Here is a 20,859-nt window from a genome sequence, read left to right as displayed (position 1 = left end):
ACTGGAATCATAATGACAATGCTGCCAGTCAATCTATTGCACTCTTTCATTACTGAAAATGATTTACAAATTGAATAATAAGTATTTTCTCTTGCATTCAATGTTTTTTTAACTTATATTCTTAACAATGTTACTAACAGTTGATTCTGTCAATTTAATTTCAATTAAAGTCCTTCAGCAATGCTTTGCCATTGCATTTTTAATAATTACCTTTGGGAGGGCTGCTTCATTACACTTTTGTTAATGTGATAAGAAGTTTAGAAGAAATGAAATGTTGCCAGAAAAAACTTCCTTTAACTTAGCCATCATGAAATCATAGGATGATAATCCCTTTTTTGACAAACCATGACGTTACATAACAGAAGGATGACTTTGTAAATTACCTATTCATAAGACATTTCACAGGCATTGTATCTATTAGAAAAACCAGAGATTCCCACAGTGAAGACTGGTGTAAGCCACTCAGAAGCCATCATTTACATTGCATAAGCTTATTTTAGATGATCCTCTCAAACTTGCACATATAGACAAAATCTGAATGAACTTATAATACCAACAACTTGACACACCTAGAAAATATCCATAGTTATGAGTTACAACATGCTACATAAATATAACATTTATCACAATATTGTTAGAACAGTTAATGGGGAGCGGGCGGGGGGCAGAGGAGGTCACATAGCCCACCTGTTTGACAATTAGCTAAAGCCTGATACAGTGGGCAGCATGGATGATTAAAGTGTGTATATGTAAACAGTATGCTTCTAGAAGAATAAGAACAAATAAAAACACAATTTTTCCTTGTGTAAAATCTTATGAGTCACTAAATTTTGAATTCCTTCTTCTAAGTATTTGAAAGAAAAGTTTAAAAATTTCTCAAAACCTTTTTCCTCATCCATTTGAAAAGGAAGGGCTGACATTTATGCTAGGGAAGGCATTGGACTTAGGTAGTCCATGCAGCTGTGGTAGTCACACAGCTAAGGTCCCAGCTGATGCACAAATTTTAATTTATTGCTTCAGCTCCTATGTTTAGCAAAGATAAAGTTGAGACTCTTATGTCTCCAGGAAAGTGTAATTCCCTTAGATATATAAGAAAGATCAGTATGTTCAGCACACACTCATTCCACATACAGAAAGACAAACTGAGCACATAGTTGGAATATGTATCAAAGGAGAGTGAAACAATTCCAGCAATAACAGGAAGAATAACAACATACTATCAGGAAAAGAAGTAGACCCATAGACTACAATGATTGTCATATCCAAACACTTAGTTGTTAATTTTTTTCCCTTATGCCTGCCATTTAATCTTCCCTTACTGCAAACAATTCAAATCACACTGTGAATATTTCATACACAAAAATGGACAAAAAATTATACATGTATGAAGGAGCTACATATGGCCTTACTAGGACTCTGAACATAACACATTATGCTTCTATTAAGCCTAGTGGTGACTATAAAGCATCGCTAAAAAATTCAATGGAAAAGAGAAAACTTTAAAAACCAAGACATGATCAATGTTAGAAATTAGAACTTCCAACAATCAGCATGACGCAGCAAAAATTTGGGTTAATCAAGCCAATCTCTTTCTGATCAAGTGTTGTGCAGGAATGATTCAGAAGTTGAAATGCATGAGCAACAAAAGGCTTATTCAAAAATGGCAAGATGGTGATGCATTATTATTTATCTAGATGAAGTTATTGAGAATACTTAGCTGAATCAAAAAAACGTAGAATGGTATTTATGTTTTAGCACTTGGACAATATTATATTACACATGCAGTCTATCAACACATAATTTCATTGCACTTACCAAACATTACAGTAAACGATATGAAGAACAGAAACAATGACAAAATGTAAGAGTCAGTTGGTAATACTGTTGTATACTGACAACATCATGAAAAAAGACAATGGCATTAAGGAACACAAGATGTATACAATTCTAGATTGTCAAGGAATATAGTATAAGAGATTCAGATAAGGTTAAACAGATAACCAACGTTGACAGCTGCAAGCATTCAGTCATCGGAAGAAAATGGCACTAACCAACAAGTTCTTGATATAAAGCACAGAGGAAGACTCAGTAAGACCAAAAAGACATATTAAAATTGAACACAAAAATGCAGAAAACAGAATGAAATAGAGCAGGAGCAGAATAAAAATATAACACTGGATGGTGCAGGTGTCTGAAATTCAGATAAATACAGATCTAACAATGATAAGAAAATAGTTTTTATAGTTTTAGTAGTTTCCACAAACACACTATTTCTTGCATATCATGTGGTCTTCTTATTTCTGTTATGAATTATCACACAGCTAGAGAAAATTAAAATATGCATTTAAAAATGATAGATAATAAACACTATGAAACATAAAATAACCACAAAATTTTCTCCAGCAACTGATTAAAGTATTTATAAAAAGTATACAGCAATAGAACCCAAAAGTACTAACATATTTTAGCATGAAAATAAATCAAGAGAATTTTAAACTGACACATGCAAAAATTAAAAATCTCACAGATATAGCTTGGAATGATTCCCTAAAGTCACAAAAAGTATTTAGTTTAGTAGCAGCTTTTCATATGATTAAAAATACCTTTTTCTGTAAATGCTGATAATTACACACAGTCATAATTTAAAAAGAAACAAAATATCATCATACTAAAACTGACTATACAGAAAATACTGAATGTCAGGAACACTGTGTAGCTACAACATAATGTCTTTAAAGACATAAATACACAACCCACAAGTAACACATAACATGTATCAGCAAAATTGAATATAATTTTCTCTCTAAGTATTATGGCAGCACTTGGTAAGTGGCTAACATCTGATTTTTCAAGCCCTGTCTTGACAAGACTGAGCATAATGTTCGACAAACAGTTATGAAATCATCACAGTTAAAATAAGCATTCTATGGAATAAAATTTTTTCCTTAGGTCAACTGAATGACTTCAACAGCTACTATATGTTTGCTACAGAACATGATAACAAATTGACAAAATCAGATTAAAAATACTTATAAGATTCACACTGATTGATCAACATAAAATTTATATTTAAAGATTCATGTAATACTATATAATATATTAATTCTTTCTTATAAAATAATATTTGAATACAACCCATTTTTGACACCAAAATTCTTTGGTTTCTATGTGGTTGAAATACTTTGGAGATTTTATAAAACAAAGAAAAAACATAAATGTAAGATATGAGTAGTTACACACTACTCAGCTGTCTCTACGAATCAACATAATTTAACAACGTATCATTAGTAGCCATATCAAGACATACTTTCTTATATCTACTTTTTGGTTCATGCTTTCTTGTGATGCAATGAAGAAATGTCTTCATCCACTTCTTGTCTGCCACACAGGTCTAAAAAAAAAAAAAAATATCCTACATGGATTAAATATGTTGCACCTCTAAACAAATTCTAAATAATTAATACTCTTTACTTCACTATGAATGCTTCTACAGTAGCAACTACAATAAAATGTTATAAATGTGTTTTACAGGAACTGCTACCTGTCACAGATTCTTCATTAACTTACATTATTTTAGTATTGCGGCATGTTTGCTGTCAAATTTTATTCTGTGTGCTTGTAATAGCACTCTAAATGAGCTTCATTTTTCATATTGCAATATACATGGAAACACCATGAGAAATGTATGACAACCTACATGCAGATACTAGCCAAGCCTGCAGGTTGCACTGTAGTATCTGACCATGAATGTCACCTGTGCAATGTCCTCAATTCAACTGCAAGTGTCAGTCATGGTCAGAACAGTATTCTTTGTAGTTTTGAGTGCATTATGTCACCGTTAAGTGAATTTGAGCTAGGAAAAATTGTTGGTGCTCATATGGTGGGTGCTTCCGTAACCAAGGTAGCTGAAGTGTTTTGTATTTCAAGAGACACCATATCAAAGATTTATACCGCATACAGGGTTGGGTTGTGTTGGGGGAGGAGACCAAACTACGAGGTCATCGGTCTCATCGGATTAGGGAAGGAAGTCAACCATGCCCTTTTCAAAGGAACCATCCCGGCATTTGCCTGAAGAGATTTAGGGAAATCACGGAAAACCTAAATCAGGATGGCCGGACGCGGGATTGAACCGTCGTCCGCATACAGGGAAACTGGAAAAATCATCATCCACTAAGTCACAATGCAGATGAAAGTGTGAGTTGGATGATCGTGATGACATATAGTATTGAAGAGAATTGTGATGAGAATTGTGATGAAAACTGTGAAGACAACAGCTGCAAAAGTCACTACAGAACTGAATGTTGTACTCACGAACTTCGTCAGCACCAAAACAATACAAAAGGAACACTGTAAGCAGGGAATTGCAGGGTGAGCTGTAATTCCAAAATCACTTATCAGGTATCAAATGCTTGTAACAGGAAAATGTGGTGCATTAGGTGATGAAAACTCTACTATTGCAAGTATAAGTTGGTACGAGTGGGCTTATAGTAAGCTGAATGCCCCAGAGAGCCATCATTCTTTCATTTTACTAAGCCAAGAAGGGAAGTCAGACAACCATCTTTCTCTATTTACATAATGAACTGAACATTTTTATAAAGGAATTGATATGATGTAAAAACTCCATTAATTTATATTCTCCTTGTGGCCACACTATGATACTTTCATCTACACACGCTGACTCCAGCGCTCCTTCTTCAAAGTGCTCCATAGACAGAAGAATGAGGGCCCTCTGGAGAGTTCACTTTATTGCAGGCCAGTCATACGGACTTTAATTTGAAAATTCACCCACTGGAAATTATGAGCGTGCTTAAAACACTGGCACACACAACTTGCACAGCCTTGGATCTGGATAGTTTGCTTGAAGAGCTTGCCCATCCAAAGACAATGGATATTCTAGCCACTAGATTTACAAGGCACTGTCACTTAAGGGCAAAAACTAGGAACTGGATAAAGAGAATAGCACACCAGTAAAATCCCCAGCTTTACTTCCATTCGCTGGCAATATTTCACTCAAGATAGTCAGAATCCTCCAGGAAATTTCAGGTTAAAGTGGTTTTCCACCCACACTCTAACATTTCAGACCTTCAGGGATCAGTGAAGTATGATTTGTTATTGCAGCAGGCCAGAATCCACAAAAATCTTGCCAATGTGGTATGGCTTACACAGTCAGTCATGCACCACATGGGAGAGTACTGTACTGAACATCAGTGCTGTACTTGTCTTATGGAACCAATGCTATTGCTGAACACTGTTTCTCCATTCAGACATTCAATGCAGTATGATAAAACAATCATTTTCACCACAGCTACATCATATTGGGACTCCATTATTTAAAAAAAATCCATGGGAATATGCATGGTATAAAATCTGATTAAATTTGATATTGGCTACCAGTTGGATAATGCATGGGCCCCCTTTCATTTACACAATTTTCTACAGATGAAGAAGGTGGAGTATGCCAATGGCCATGAGGAGTGACAACCCTGAGGACAGCTAGGTTCCACAATTCCATCACTGAGGGTTCTGCCCACAGGTTAGTGTGGTCAGTCTACCACCATTATCTTAATGCATGCATGCAATTTACACAGCGAGCTAATAAATTTCAGGTTGAGGGAAGTCTTCTTCAGTCCTTGATGCTCTACTGATAGTCACTATAATGTGATCAATTGAAATATCACATTATCAGCAGCGAGACCAAAGGTGTTTTTTTATCAAACTACTTCCATTATTAATGTGTTATGCATGTCAGATCTTTTTATTGCATAAATACAAATTACTGTTTCCACTGATTTCTGTGTAAAAGGAGAATAGTAGATGGGGGGGGGGGGGGGAATCACCCACACAATTCTGAAGACTGCAAGAGCTGACATGTGTAAGAATTATCTCATCATCGCCTTAACAGCTCATGCATCCAAGTTTTTGATGAGAATAAGATACACAAGACTGGAAAAGAAAAGTGAGCATTTGTCAGATGGCGATTAGTTTGGCTCTAGGAAAGGTAAAAGCACCAGAGATGTAATTCTAATGTTGTTGTTGATAATGTAAACAAGACTACAGAAAAACCAAGATATGATCATAAAATCTGTTGACCTGGAAAGAGTTCAACAACGTCAAATAGTGCAAAATTCTGAGGAAAATAGGGGTATGCTAAAGGGAAAGACGGTGATATACAGGTTTTACAAGAAACAAGAGGGAATAATATGAGTGGATGACCAAAAACGAAATGCACAGATTAAAAATGGTGTAACACGGGGATGTAGTCTGTTCAATCTGTACATCGAAGAAGTGATGACAGAAATAAAAGAAAGGTTAAAGAGTGGACTTAAAATTCAAGGTGAAAGGATATCAATGATAAGATTCGCTGATGAGATTGCTATTCTCAGTGAAAGTGAAGAAGAATTAAATGATCTGCTGAATGGAATGGACAGTCTAATGAGTACAACTACAGACGGAGAGTAAATCGAAGAAAGACGAAAGTAATGATAAGTAGCAGAAATGAGAACAGCAAGAAACTTATCAAGATTGATGGTCACAAAGTAGATTAAGTTAAGGAATTATGCTACCTAGGCAGTAAAATGATGAAAGACAGACGGAGCAAGGAGGACATCAAAAGCAGACTAGCACCGGTAAAAAGGACATTTGTGGCCAAGAGAAGTCTACTAGTATCAAACATAGGCCTTAATTTGAAGAAGAAATTTCTTGAGAATACATATTTGGAGCACAGCATTATATGGTAGTGAAACATGTACTGTGGAAAAACCAGAACAGATGAGAATCTAATCATTTGAGAAGTGGTGCTACAAATGAACATTGAAAATTAGGTGGACTGATAAGGTAAGGAATGAGGATGTTCTGCGTAGAATTGGAGAGGAAAGAAATGTATGGAAAATACTCATAAGAAGAAGAGACAAGATGATAGGACATCCATTGTACTACAGGGAGCTGTAGAGGGTAAAAACTGTAGCGGAAGACAGAGATTGGAATACATCCCGCAAATAATTGAGGATATAGGCTGCGAGTGCTACTCTGAGATGAAGAGGTTGGCACACGAGAGGAACTCATGGCGGGCCACATGAAACCAGCCAGAAGACTGATGACTCAAAGGAAGAGCGGGGGGAGGGGGGGCGGGGGGGGGGGGGGGGGAGAGAGAGAGAGAGAGAGAGAGAGAGAGAGAGAGAGAGAGAGAGAGAGAGAGGGGGGGGGGGGGATGATATTTGTGAGGAATACCGCTATTTCCATATTTTACTGTACTCTTTTCCCAGAATAGATAAAATAAGGGGTGCTTATCTAATGATTATGGAAAAATTTAGTTAATTTACTTTGCTCTACTGCTATTTTTGTGCCTCAATGTATGTAATACTATAATTGTAAATACTAATACGTATCAGTTGATAGCCATTTATGAACCTGTCCCACATATCAAAATAGTGTATTAGAAAACTACTAAAATGATACACATTTTTATTTTCCTTATCACAGCATTTAATACTGTGAGACTGAGCAAGACATATTTCTCTGTTAAGTACAACTGTTCAGCCACTATATAGGACACCTTCAAATCTTTCCCTCTCATTTATTTTGTACTTAAAATATGAATGCATTCACCATTACTTCACACAAAATTACTCTATTCACCGTTCAGTTATGCCTTTTTACTAAACAGCTTCTATAGCAAAAAAACAAAATACATCCATACAAAATACAAATTAAATGATGTAAAAGTTTCTTACCTCCACAAGGAATGCTAAGATCATGTGAACTGCAGAAAATCCCAGTAGATATAATCTATACATCTGCTGACCTTCAACATCTGAAAGTGATTCCACTTCAAAAAACTCTGCCACTGGTTTTAAGGGATACACTAACAACCATGTAGTAAAACTGCCAAGTGTTATGAGTAATGTTGTTAACAGACCTAAACGAGAACAGTAAGTGATAATTCTTGTCAGGAAAACAAATATCAAAGTTATAAATGGTATTTAGTTTTCTGTAACACAAATATGAAACTCTAACATAGATAAAATAGTCCTATATAGCCATTCAAAGAGAAAATAAATCTTGCACAAGAGCAGCCCAATAAGAGAGAGTAATTTATAGGGAGAACTGTTACAAGATACAACTCAACTGTGATAAATGTTATATTTTAAAGAGATGCCCATTCTCATTCTGTTTAATAATTCAAAATTTCATGATATGTACAAATGATGATCTGCATATTACAGAGATGATAAATTTTTAACATTTTAATATGACACACATGTCATCTGATACAGATGGGCACAGTATACACCACGGCTCATAAGCTGTATGCCTGAATACTGGTCTGACAAGTAAAAACATTTGAAGTGCAGCTTACGCTGTATAACAAGATGTTCATTATCAAATGTAATAGATGTGTCTAGCATGACATTTGTATTACCCACACTTTGGTTGGTCATCTACACGGGACTGTATTAAGTAAGAATGGTTAGGAGGCTGAAAATAGCAAATAAGCTGTGTGTGGCTAACTAACTGTGTTAGAGAGATGCTCAACAAATTCTAATGAAGGACCCTAAAACAAAGGAACACCATGGCACATGAAAGACTACTTGTACTAAGCAAGATGGTGCAATGCTCAAGACAGAAGACTTACATTAAGGAGGAGTGTGGTTTCAATGCCTGCCTAATTTTCTAGATTACATTCTCTTTATGGTTTCTTCAACAATCAATTTCTTCCTGAGGTAGAGATTTCTTCCCTCATTCTTGTCAAACTGGGCTACTGATTCATTTCTAATGACTATGTTATTGACAATATCCAAAAGTTAAGCTTAAGCATGGAAGGAGGAAAATGGAAAGAGAAACATAAGTAAATCAGTGTCAATGATCCAGATTCGCTCACAAAATGGGCATGTGTCTATTTGTATTAAAGCAGAGTACTCCGAACATGAAATATGCATGACTCAGAGAAAATCAAAGCAGTACATGGTGCCTCAGTTGTGTTTATACTTTCGTTGTAAGTGAAGTGTAGCCATTTAGTATCACTGGCTGTATAATGCCACAAACAATGTCTTTTAAACTCTTTTATTCAGGGCGGAATTCTCAGGTGCCTTGATGCTGGTCCAACAGACACCATAATCTCCGAGTATTGAATGTGCTGAGGAGTGTAATTTCAAGACAGTGTTTATTATAGGCAGTACAAAGTTACTTAAGAGTAATCACTCCAAAAACTGGACAGATGTCTAGCCTTACCTGTGTGGAAAAGTAGAGGGATGTTTGGAAAACAATTTTTCATTGACCTCCAAGCATCTAAAGGTGTATTTCTGACAAATTATGTATCCAAGGCTCTTAGAAACTGGCTAGAATGCCTAAAATACAGTTCATGGCAGGACAGAAGTAGACTTCTTTACTGTGAACTTTTAAGAACTGAGATAGAACTATGACAATAGAGGTATGTTCTCTTTATAAATGAATCCAACTGCAACTGGAAGAATGATGTTCGTCAAGCATCTCCCTAGGAGGGAAAATGACACCCAGTAAAATCACAATAATATCAAGCAAAGATCAGTTTATTGGGGTAGGGATGGTGGTGTCTTGGTATCAAGAGACTTCACAGTGAATGGATCTGCAGTGTGTCACATCTCTGTTTGCGGTTGACAAATACTATCCATCCACACTGAGCTGCTGAAGCGGATGAATTTCTCAGGGTGAAGTTATCCTCATATAGACTGGCTGACAAGGATTCTGAATCTTGTCTGGAGTGCCCTGGGATGGTGAAACAGCAGGCAGTCTCCTGTCATCAAGGGCTCTACCAGACATTCACAAGCTCCTGATCAGGAATGGGAGGGATTGCCAATACTCTTGAGCCACCTAGTAGAGAATTCATTCTAATTACCAAGGATGTGGGAAGGTAGGAATAAATATATCCTCTATTAATTGTTTTGTTGTCATGACAAGGGCTTTCCAGTTTCCCCCTTGCACTAATTACAAGTGTTGGACACTGCTGTATGCCAAACGCCATATCATTAAGCTATATGTTTCTTTCTAACACACCTGACATCCTTTTCAGGAGAGACAACTTCATTTCCTGGTTACACACCACTTCTGGTCACTAGTCTACGTACTGAATATTACGCACAATAAGAAAAATAATGAAATTCTCAAATACACCAATCTATATGCCACTAACATGTTCTTAGAGTGCCACAGAATAGTTTACACACCAAGTGTTCCAGATTCAAATTCAAGGAAGGATATATTTGTGAAGAAAATACTGTTGATGGATTGCACAGTTTATATAATCACAAAATGGGAACTCATATATTACTGATAATGGATATTGGTGATAAAAGTGATACAGGAGTTTAAAGGCAACCATTTCTACCATGCACTATTATAAATGTAATAGGAAGAGCAATAAATGCTACTGGTATCAAGTATCCTCTATCAAGAGTGGTATGTTACATTCTGGTCTGTAAATGAAGTTGCAAAACATGAAATGTGGAGGCACTCTAACGAAGACTGCCAGATGACTTATGACAGCCTTCCAAGAGTTGTTTACACTACAGTTGAAAGTCATTATCATAACCCCATTCATGGGAGCATATGATTACATTTATGACAGCTTTATTTACAAGGGGAGTGTCCAAGACACTTTTTCTTGTTTAGGCAGATATTTACAACTATTTTAATGAAAATAAGATTATATTTATGTTTTAGGTAAATTTTGGAGCCCATTTACACCAAATAACAAATAATTTCAGTAACTCCCTTACAGAAGATCATCAACTGACAAATTTAAAAATTCTAACTGTGATTAACTAATTAAATAGTTTGTAAAGAGAGACTTTGTTGTCTGATCCACACACTATCACGGCTGTGAGAGTATATGGTATGTTTATGAATTTTTGTGAGGGAGTGCAAAATGAGGAAGAGGAGAGAGGCAGCTTCTCCACTTATAGTGAGGTCATTACAGATGGAGAACTAATTCATCCTGAAAAGAACAAGGGAAGGAAATGGCCATGGTCTTGCCATCATCCAGCCATTTGCCAGCACTGATTTATGAACTTATCAGTCAGCACCTAAACGTTATAACTTTATACAAATTGAACTTCCACTGATCATCCTGCATTGTATCACTGCAAGATTTATGTAGATTTGAGACAGAAATCAATTGTATATTTAAAATTAAGATAAGTCATTTCTCTGTACCTAAATAAACAGTGCACTTAATAATGCTGCCTGAAGTAAATCAATCAACAGACCACATGTGACAAGTATAATTAACAGACAATCTCTCTCTCTCTCTCTCTCTCTCTCTCTCTCTCTCTCTCTCTCTCTCTCTCTCGACAGCTATTTGGTAAGACATCTGTGAAACTAATTTCTTGTTCTGATATTTTTGCAATCCATTCATCAAAACAAGCATGTGAAAATCTCAAAAGAAAGTAACAAAAGAAATAATAAGACAATGAACAAGGCAGTTTATGTAGCTTGCAATACCTTACAGATTGAGGTGCAAAAATAAAGTACTGCATTTTTGGCATGCAAGTCACATGCATCAATGCAATGGCACATCTTTCAAAAATATATTTTGTTATTAGCACAGTGTGCCCTTAAATTGAGTGCTAGTTTCTGTACTTGCTCATTTGAATTGTCCATGGAGATTCTTTTGCACAAAGCACACAAAACAGCAAGATTTTAAGACAGAATAAAGAGCTGCATTTGGCATAATTTTCTGTCACTTAACACCACTGAACACCAAAACAAATAACCAGAGAACACAAAGGTAAAATTATACAATACTGGAAAGTTCTGGGTAGGGTGGTATCTACTCACTGTATTGTTAAGCTAATGACAGGCACATTGTCCTAACACTTACGGAGATTTGAATTTTGTTTATGTGCTTGTCAATCACTCAGTGCATCAACTGGTTACCTTCAGTCTTCCCATTATTTATATATACCATAATAAACATGTATTGAGCCTTTAAAACTTACAGTTTGTGTAAAATGGTGTACGATGTGGACGGCCTTTTGAAAATAATGCTGCAAGTACTAAATACTGAAAACAACTTGTACAAAATACTGTCGTATTTTCCCAAGACAAAATATGCTCCCCCGGTGTTGAAGGATCAATGGGCACAAACCTGTAGAAAAATAATGCAAATTAATTACAGGAAAAGCTATCTGTAGAAAACTTGTAGAAGATTACTTCCATTTCAATTTGAAGACTAAGAATAAAAAACAACACATAAAAAATATGCACATTTAAAAGATGCAATGCAGACTGTGGTGTGTAGAACAAACATAGTTAAAAATAAGCCTTGTTTTCCAAGTTCTTTAGAACGGCAGATCCAGCCTCACAAATTCATTGATCTACAATCTTTGTTCAAGAATGACTGTCATGAGGAAAAGAGGAAAAATCAGAATCCAAAACAGTAACATTTATGTTTTTATTGTGAAATATTAATATTGCGGATCTCATTCTGTTGTTCCAGATGTGATAACCCTGTTTGAACCATCTTGTATAGCTTAAAATGTAGCAGACTGCCTTGCATGACAAGGAGATCCAAACTGAATTCATGAGCTGTTTCAACAACAATTGATCTCTTACATCTACCACCGTGAGTGTGGTTTCTGGCAATTTTCCACACCGGTAAAGTAAAATGTTACTTTTTTCCCACTTCAAACTCAAAAGCAGAATATTAACAACACAAATATACACAGCACAATGTTTATCTAAATCAGTAACTAGAGTTTGTGGTCACAGGAAGGGCATCAGGCTCCATATATAAATTTTTGTATGTGGAGGTCCAGATCAAGATCATCTCTTTGCCTTGTAAGTTAGTGCACTGTATGTTAAGCTGTACAAGCAGGTAATCTTTAGTGACACATATTTAAAATTGCAATTGATCTACAAGAGTGTCCTGCAATATCATCCCACTTTACAGCAGCGCAGCCTGACTCCATTCATGGAAATTAATTTTAAAAAGGTTTTAGATTTTAAATTTTTCTAAGAGTCTCTCTCTATTATTTGACTAATCATTACATATAACAAGTAAAAAATGTGACTACTTGTAATATACAATGGTGAATGATAACCTCACATGCCTACCCTATCATACTAACCCCATCTGACTTTCACATACAGCTTAATGTCATGCCTAAATATGTAGGCTCCATCTGCCAGACTTGTGTGGGTGTTTTTTTTTTTTTTTTTTTTTTTTTTTTTTTTTTTTTTTTTTTTTGTGGTTTTACGGTGCAAAACTGCTATGGTCATTAGCGCCTGATCTGTGACTTAGGAAAAGGTAAAAAACCAAACTGGAAACCAGCAGAAATGGGAGCGAAACTCAAAAAAGGTGGGGAAACTAAAAACAGAAGAAAAGCTTAAAAAAACCACTATAGAAGGGAGTTGTTTGTCCCCAAAAAGAGCTTCAAATGACTGACATCAACTCACTGACACTAATAAACTCGAGAACGTGATCGGCTGAGTGCGTGTCATCTGCTAAAATGGAAGATATATCAGGCGACAGCTGTAGACGGGAGCGTAACGGAGTAAAATAGGGGCACTCAAGTAAAACATGTCTCACCATCCACAGTTGAGAGCAGTGGGGACAAAGCGGGGGAGGATCGCCACTTAAAAGATGTCGATGGCTAAAAAGACATTGCCCTATTCGGAGTCTAATTAAAATTACTTCCTCCAGACGACGAGTTTGGGAGGAGGAGGTCCAAGCACAGGAAAGAGCTTTCACTTCCCACAATTTATTATTACGAAGTGTCGACCAATGTGTGTGCCATAGAAGAGCAACACAACGACATAAAACACTCTGTAGATCAAGGAAGGGAACCATGCAAACAGCAGGCTGAGGAAGAGAGACTGCAACCTTGGCTGCTATATCAGTCGACTCATTTCCACAGATACCAACATGTCCTGGGGATCCAGAGGAACGCCACAGAGATTCCCCCCCAAGTGGAGGCAGTCCTGAATCCGGTGGACCAGAGGGTGGACAGGTAGAGAGCTTGGAGACTGAGGAGAGAGCTGAGCAAATCTGAGCATATAATATACTGTAGCCGCTGATGGTGACGGGATGCATTGGACAGCCTGGAGAACAGCGTAAAGCTCTGCAGTAAAAATGGAACACTGGTCGGGAAGCCGAAATCAATGAGGGGTGTCGCCAACAACATACGCACTCCCAACACCAAATGATGTTTTGAGCCATCAGTGTAGATAAATGTGCAGCAAATGCCCGACGATAAACAAGATAAGGGGTACCATCCTTGGGAAACTGACAAAGGTCACAGAGCCGGCAGGTCTGGGGCTGGAGCCAAGGTGCTGCTGTACCCCAAGTTGTCAAGAAAGTTTTAGGAAAGTGGAAGGAAAGAGAACATAGCAGTTGACGGAAGCGGACTCCCGGTGGTAGTAGAGGGGAAGGGCAGCCTGCATACCCTAAATCCAAGGAGGCGTCGAAAAAAATGTCATGGGCTGGATTAGCAGGCATGGAAGACAGATGGCTACTATAAAGACTCAGAAGGACAGCTCGCCGATTCGGCAGTGGAGGTTCAGCAGTCTCAGCATTAAGGCTTTCCACAGGGCTGGTGTAAAAAGCTCCAGATGCTAAACGTAACCCACAGTGGAGGACAGAGTCGAGACGCCAAAGAATAGACGGCCGAGCAGAGGAGTAAACTGCGCTTCCATAGTCCAATTTCGAGCACACTAAGGCACGATAGAGGCGAAGAAGGACCACTTGGTCTACTCCCCAGGAGGTACCATTCAGAACATGGAGGGTGTTAAGGGATCGCAGACAGCGAGCCGAAAGATAGGAAACATGGGGGGGGAACAGCACAGTTTTCTGTCAAACATAAGACTCAAGAATTTAGCGACGTCCGCGAATGGAAGGTTGACAGGGCCTAGATGTAAGGAAGGCAGAAGAAAATCTGTACAACACAAAAAATTGACACAAACAGTCTTACTGGGAGACAAGCAGAAGCCAGTTTCGATGCTCCAAGAGTGGAGGCGATCGAGACATCCTTGAAGACGACATTCAAGAAGGCTGGTCCGTTGAGAGCTGTATGAAATCGCAAAATCGTCCACAAAGAGGGAGCCCAAGACATCGGGAAGGAGACACTCCATAATTGGATCTATGGCAATGGAAAACAGTACAACACTTAGCACGGAGCCCTGGGGTACCCAGTTTTCTTCGGAGAAAGTACCGGAGAGAGTAGTGTTCACTCTCACTTTAAATGTGCGCTCTGTCATAAATTCATGGATAAAAAGGGACAGCCGACCTGGAAAGCCCCAAGAGAACAGTGTGCGCAGAATGCCTGTCCTCCAACAGGTATCGTATGCTCTCTCCAGGTCAAAAAATATTGCTACTGTTTGGTGTTTCCTGAGAAAATTGTTCATAACATACGTGGAGAGAGCAACAAGATGGTCAACTGCAGAACGTTGCTTTCGGAAAGCGCATTGGGCAGGTGTTAAGAGACTTCGGGACTCCAGCCACCATACGCTCCAAAACCTTACATACACTACTCGTGAGAGAAATGGGGCGATAGCTAGAGGGGAGATGTTTCTCCTTTCCAGGTTTCGGAACAGGAACGACAATAGCTTCCCGCCATCTTCTGGGAAAAGTACTGTCAGTCCAAATTTCGATTATAAAGGCAAAGGAGGTAGCACAGACTATGGTACGATAAATGCAGCAACATTTGGATGTGGGTACCATCCGGTCTTGGGGGGGAAGAGCGAGAAGAAGAGAGTGCATGTTGGAGTTCCCGCATGGAGAAAGCCGTATTATAGCTTTTCGATTTTGAGAGGAGAAAGCAAGAGATCGCACTTCCGCTGCACATTTCTTCGGGAGAAAAGCTGTTGGGTAGTTTGAAGAGCTCGAAATCTCAGCAAAGTGTTGACCCAATGAGTCAGAAATTGCGACAGGGTCTACTAAGGTATTACGTGCGACAGTGAGCCCAGAGACCAGGGAGAAAATAGGCACGCCAAATAATCGTTGAATCCGACTTCACACTTTTGAGGAGGGAGTGAAGGTGTTAAATGAGGTAGTAAAGAAGTCCCAGCTACACTTCTTGCTACCGCGGATGATGCGACAGCATCGCGCACGGAACTGCTTATAGCGGTTACAGTTGGCCAAAGTAGGATGGTTGCGGAAAACGCGAAGAGCACGTCGCCGCTCACGTATTGCATCACAGCAAGCCTTGTTCCACCAAGGAACTAGGGGTCGCCGGGGCAAATCGGAGGTGCGAGGTATTGAACGTTCCGCGGCTGTAAGAATAACTTCTGAAATGTGAATGACCTCATCATCGATGCTAGGAAAGTGACTGTCATCGAATGTCACTAGAGACGAAAAAAGTGTCCAATCGGCTTGGGAAAACTTCCAGCGTTTCGGGTGCGTATATGGCAGTTGTGGCTGCAATCTACGGATACATGGAAAGTGGTCACTCGAGTGTGTATCAGCAAGAGCGAACCATTCAAAGTGCCAAGCTAGCGGAACAGTACTGACCGAAAGGTCCATATGATAGAAATTTGTCATGGAGGCGGAAAAAAATGTAGGGTCCCCAGTGTTGAGGCAAACAAGATCCGCTTGGTGGAAGACGTCTATCAATAGTGAGCCACGCGGACAAGGACGCGGAGATCCCCAAAGAGGGTGGTGGGCATTGAAGTCCCCAACCAGCAAATAGGGGGGCGGAAGGTGACCAAGAAGATGAAGGAGATCAGCTCTTGCCATTGGTGTGGACAATGGAACGTATACAGTACAAAGAGTGAAGGTGTATCCAGAATGGGAAAGACGGACAGCGACAGCTTGGAAGGAAGTGTTTAAGGGGATTGGGTGATAATAGAAAGTATCATGGAGAAGAATCATGAGTCCTCCATGTGCTGGAGTGCCTTCAACAGAGGGGAGATCAAATCAGACTGACTGAAAATGAGGGAAAACAAAGCGATGGTGGGTACGCAGCTTTGTTTCCTGAAGACAGAAGATGAGCGGCAAGTAGGATCGTAAGAGGATTGACAGTTCATCCCAATTGGTTCAAATGCCACAGATATTTCAATGGATAATGGACAAAGGGTGGACAGAAAAGGGAAGAACGTGGCCAAGGTTGCCCTCAACTCAACGACTGCTCAGAGCCTACGGCCGACAGCGTGGAACAGCATTCAGCCGAAGGCAGAAGATCCTGATCCATAGGTTGTTTGGGAGCAGCTCCTGCCACCAGCGATCGGCCGGTTGATCGGCTGCCAGCTGCATGCCTTGGCGACACAGATGATGGCCGGGAGCAGTTACCGCCAGGTGGTGCTGTAGATGAGACATGCCGTGGCAGAGAAGGAGAGGAACTGGGTTTCTTGTTAGCCTTCTTGGAGACAGGACGTTGAGATGAGGGAGGAATCGAGGGTTGTGAAGTAGGGGTACGTAAAAAAATCTTCACGAGTAGGTTCTTTTTTGGAAGTCCGGGTGTCTGATTCTGGGGCTCGTGATTTAGCAGAACCCAATGAAGGGTGAGCGATAGAAGGAGTAGGTGATAGTGGGGAGGTTGAACGGGCGATCTTTGCACTGGCTGATCTCACGATTGTGGAACTAAAGGTGAGATAAACAAGTTTGTGTGGCTGCCTCCTTTGTAGGCCGAGGAGAGGCAAGGACAGTGCTGTAGTGACCTGTGTGTGGCACAGTGGCCTTTCGACTGCCGAATAACTTTCGAGCAGCAAAGGTCAACATCTTTTCCTTCACTCTGATTTCCTGAATGAGCCGTTCGTCTTTGAAAATGGGGCAATCTCTAGAGGAAGCAGTGTGATCACCCATACAGTTGATACAACGAGGGGATGGAGGTGGACAAGCACCGTCATGGGCATCCTTGCCACACATAACGCATTTGGCCGGAATAGAACATGACTGGCTGGTGCGATTGAACCGCTGACACCGATAGCAACGTGTAGGGTTTGGGATGTAAGGGCGAATGGAAATTATCTCATAGCCCGCTTTTATGTTCGACGGAAGTTGAACTCTGTCAAATGCCAAGAAGACAGTACGGGTTGGAACCAAGTCCTTGTCAACCCTTTTCATGACTCTATGAACAGCCGTTATGCCCTGGTCAGACAGGTAGTTTTGAATTTCCTCGTCGGACAATCTGTCAAGGTAGCATGTATAAACCACCGCACGTGATGAATTTAAAGTGTGGTCGCTTCCACCCGGACAGGGAAGGTGTGTGGCAATGAAGTACGCAGGAATTTTTGTGCCTGGAGGGCACTGACTGTTTATAACAACAAGGTGCCATTTTGTAATTGGAAACAAGAATTTACAGGACCTGCAATTGCGTTGACACCTTTCTGAATAATGAAAGGGTTGACTGTGGAGAAGTCTTGACCTTCGTCCAACGGAGAAATAACAAGGAACTGTGGCACTGATGGAAGAATTGTCCGTGGCTGAGACTCATTTAACTTTCGCTTGTGAGCAGACATAGTAGATGATGAGGAAACCATTGCGGAAGTATCCCCCATGATTACCAGCGTCTCCTTCCTTGTGGGCCCTCTCTGAGGGCACTCCCGCCTTAGGTGATAGTTCACACCTCAGGTCACATCTCCCGAGAAACGGACGGAGGGACCAATCGGCACTTTCGGAAGGTACCAGCTCGGGTTATCACCCCTCCCTGGGCCTGGCTGTTACCAGGGGGTACCTACGTGTCCCACCTGTCTACCCGGGGTGGGGAATTACGCATTACCCCATCACCGGCTATGCGTGGGAAAGCATGGGTTGGACTTTAGACATGCACAGGGAGGAAAAAAGAGAAAGGGAGGAACAAAGAAAAGGAAAGGAAAGGAAAGAAGAGAGGTCTCAAACGCCGCAGCTTGTCGAAGAGGGTAAAGGAAGGACAGAGACTTGCCAGCAGAGAAAGAGAAGAAGAGAGACTGTTTTACAGTTTCAAGCATCCGTCTCCGGATGTAGGCACTAAACATATTCCCAGAGGGTGAGAAAGGGAAGGGAAGAGGCGGAGATGGGGAGGGAGGGGGGGAGGGGGGAGATGGGGAATGGGGAAGGATGTGGTATAGGAAGGTATGCAGCCTGGAAAGGAATAAGAGCCACACTAGCTTGGGGTCCCGTGCTCGCTACACATGTATCCGCAAAAGAGTTGTGGACCCCTTGTGTGTGTGTGTGTGTGTGTGTGTGTGTGTGTGTGTGTGTGTGTGTGTGTTTGTTCTATTTTAACAAAGGCCTTGTTGGCCAAAAGCTAACTTTCCGACAGTCTTTTTGTTGCACCTTTCTGTGACTCAACATCTCCACTATATGGTGAGTAGCAACTATCCTTTTCATAATATTGTTACGTTCCATTCTGGATTTTCCATGTTTGATTATGTACATTCCTTGATAGTCCTGCTGTAAAAGAGGGGAATACAGAATGTTCCAACAAATCTTTAATTGCTGTCATCATCTCACTGTGATATCTTATTTTATTACCGTATGATGACTACCACAGTTGCACACATCAACACAAGCAGTATTTGTGGTCAAATATGAGTCAAGGTGTCTATTATTTATGGAACTTGCTAGTGAGCCTGTTGCATTTGAGTTTTTATTCCAAAATCCCTAGAAGCTTGAATCTTGTCTTGTTTATTGAAAAAGTCTTATCTTGATGGAATCTTCTGATTCTATAGTCAGTTGCAGTATAATCCAAACATTGCAATAAATAACACAGACAACAGGAAAACATATCATGCAGACTGGTCAGAGCTGTGCAAAAAGCATGCAGATCTCCATCAGTGGCATCACGTACATTCTCAGTAACACTGAGGTCAAGAGAGTGGCAACTATAAGGCCTCCTTGCAGTCTGTGTGAAGATTCCCCACACAAGCCTACTTCGCCCATCAACTTAATTGGCACTCATTTTGCAAGCACGTTGTTTTCAATGTACTCACACTTTGCCATAAGCACATACGCAAGTACAATGCACCTTCTCAGTCTGGATGACCTTATTCCAAGCTATCAAATCCAGTGATTGTGTTCCTGGATCATTCTAATCTCTACTCAGTAAAAGGAGAGTGACACATGGTTGGTTTGGTTTGTGGGGGTTAAAGGGACCAGACTGTGATGATGGTCATTGGTCCCTTTTTCCAAAAAACTAAAATCACCCACAGAGGAAAAAACGAACAACAGATAAAACGTCAGATGACACAGGACAAGAAAGACTCAGACAGAGATCAGACAAAACAAATTAAAATCACACAGAGTTTGACGGTGGTTCGCCGACCATAGAGAAAAAAAAAGGAAAAGCCAACCACCGAGAACACATTAAAAACTCAGTTTAAAATCAGAGGCCAAAAGCCAGAATCAACACTAAAAAACAGAAACACTCAGGTTAAATGATAAAAACCCCCTGCCCGAATAAAACCTAAAACTAAATCCACCATGGCAGAGTCATCTATTAAAAGGGCAGGGAGCGTGTCAGGCAGCGCAAACATCTGCCTGAGCACAGCTAAAAGGCGACACTCCAACAAAATGTGGACCACAGACAAAACAGAGCCGCAGCGACATAGAGGTGGGTCCTCACGGCGCAATAAGTGGCCGTGGGTCATCCGAGTGTGCCCAATGCACAGTCGGCAGAGGACGACAGACTCCTTGCGAGACACTCGCAAGGAGGAGTGCCACACAGTCGTCGACTCCTTGATAGCACGGAGTTTGTTAGGGGTGGCCAGACCGCGCCATTCAGCATCCCAAAGCGAGATAACTTTGTGGCGTAAGACTGCCCTCAAATCAGTCTCCGGGAGGCCAATGTCCAGAGACGGTGTACTGGTGGCCTCATTGCCGGGTATCGCAACATGGCCTGGGGTCCAAACAAAGACCACTGAGCGGCCGCAACGGGTAAGAGTATGCAGGGACTCCTGGATAGCCATCAC

The 20,859-nt window shown here is 40.2% G+C and overlaps 1 protein-coding gene across 1 annotated transcript in view; it reads right to left on the bottom strand.

The window, feature by feature from the left end:
- Window positions 1-3,177: 3,177 nt before the first annotated feature.
- LOC124556611 (polyamine-transporting ATPase 13A3-like) overlaps window positions 3,178-20,859 on the bottom strand; it is a 281,733-nt gene continuing 264,051 nt past the window's right edge. Inside the window, exons 19-21 of the mRNA XM_047130578.1 lie at window positions 11,973-12,121; window positions 7,731-7,915; window positions 3,178-3,391 (exon numbers count right to left, since the gene is read on the bottom strand). Coding sequence (XP_046986534.1) covers window positions 3,254-3,391; window positions 7,731-7,915; window positions 11,973-12,121 — 472 coding nt within the window. The 3' untranslated portion in view covers window positions 3,178-3,253. The remainder of the gene's footprint in view (window positions 3,392-7,730; window positions 7,916-11,972; window positions 12,122-20,859) is intronic.

This window comes from Schistocerca americana, chromosome X (assembly GCF_021461395.2).
Source record: "Schistocerca americana isolate TAMUIC-IGC-003095 chromosome X, iqSchAmer2.1, whole genome shotgun sequence".
Taxonomy (NCBI): Eukaryota; Metazoa; Arthropoda; class Insecta; order Orthoptera; family Acrididae; genus Schistocerca; species Schistocerca americana.
The sequence above is the reverse complement of the archived record's forward strand: the minus strand, read 5'-3'. Positions and strand labels throughout refer to the sequence as shown.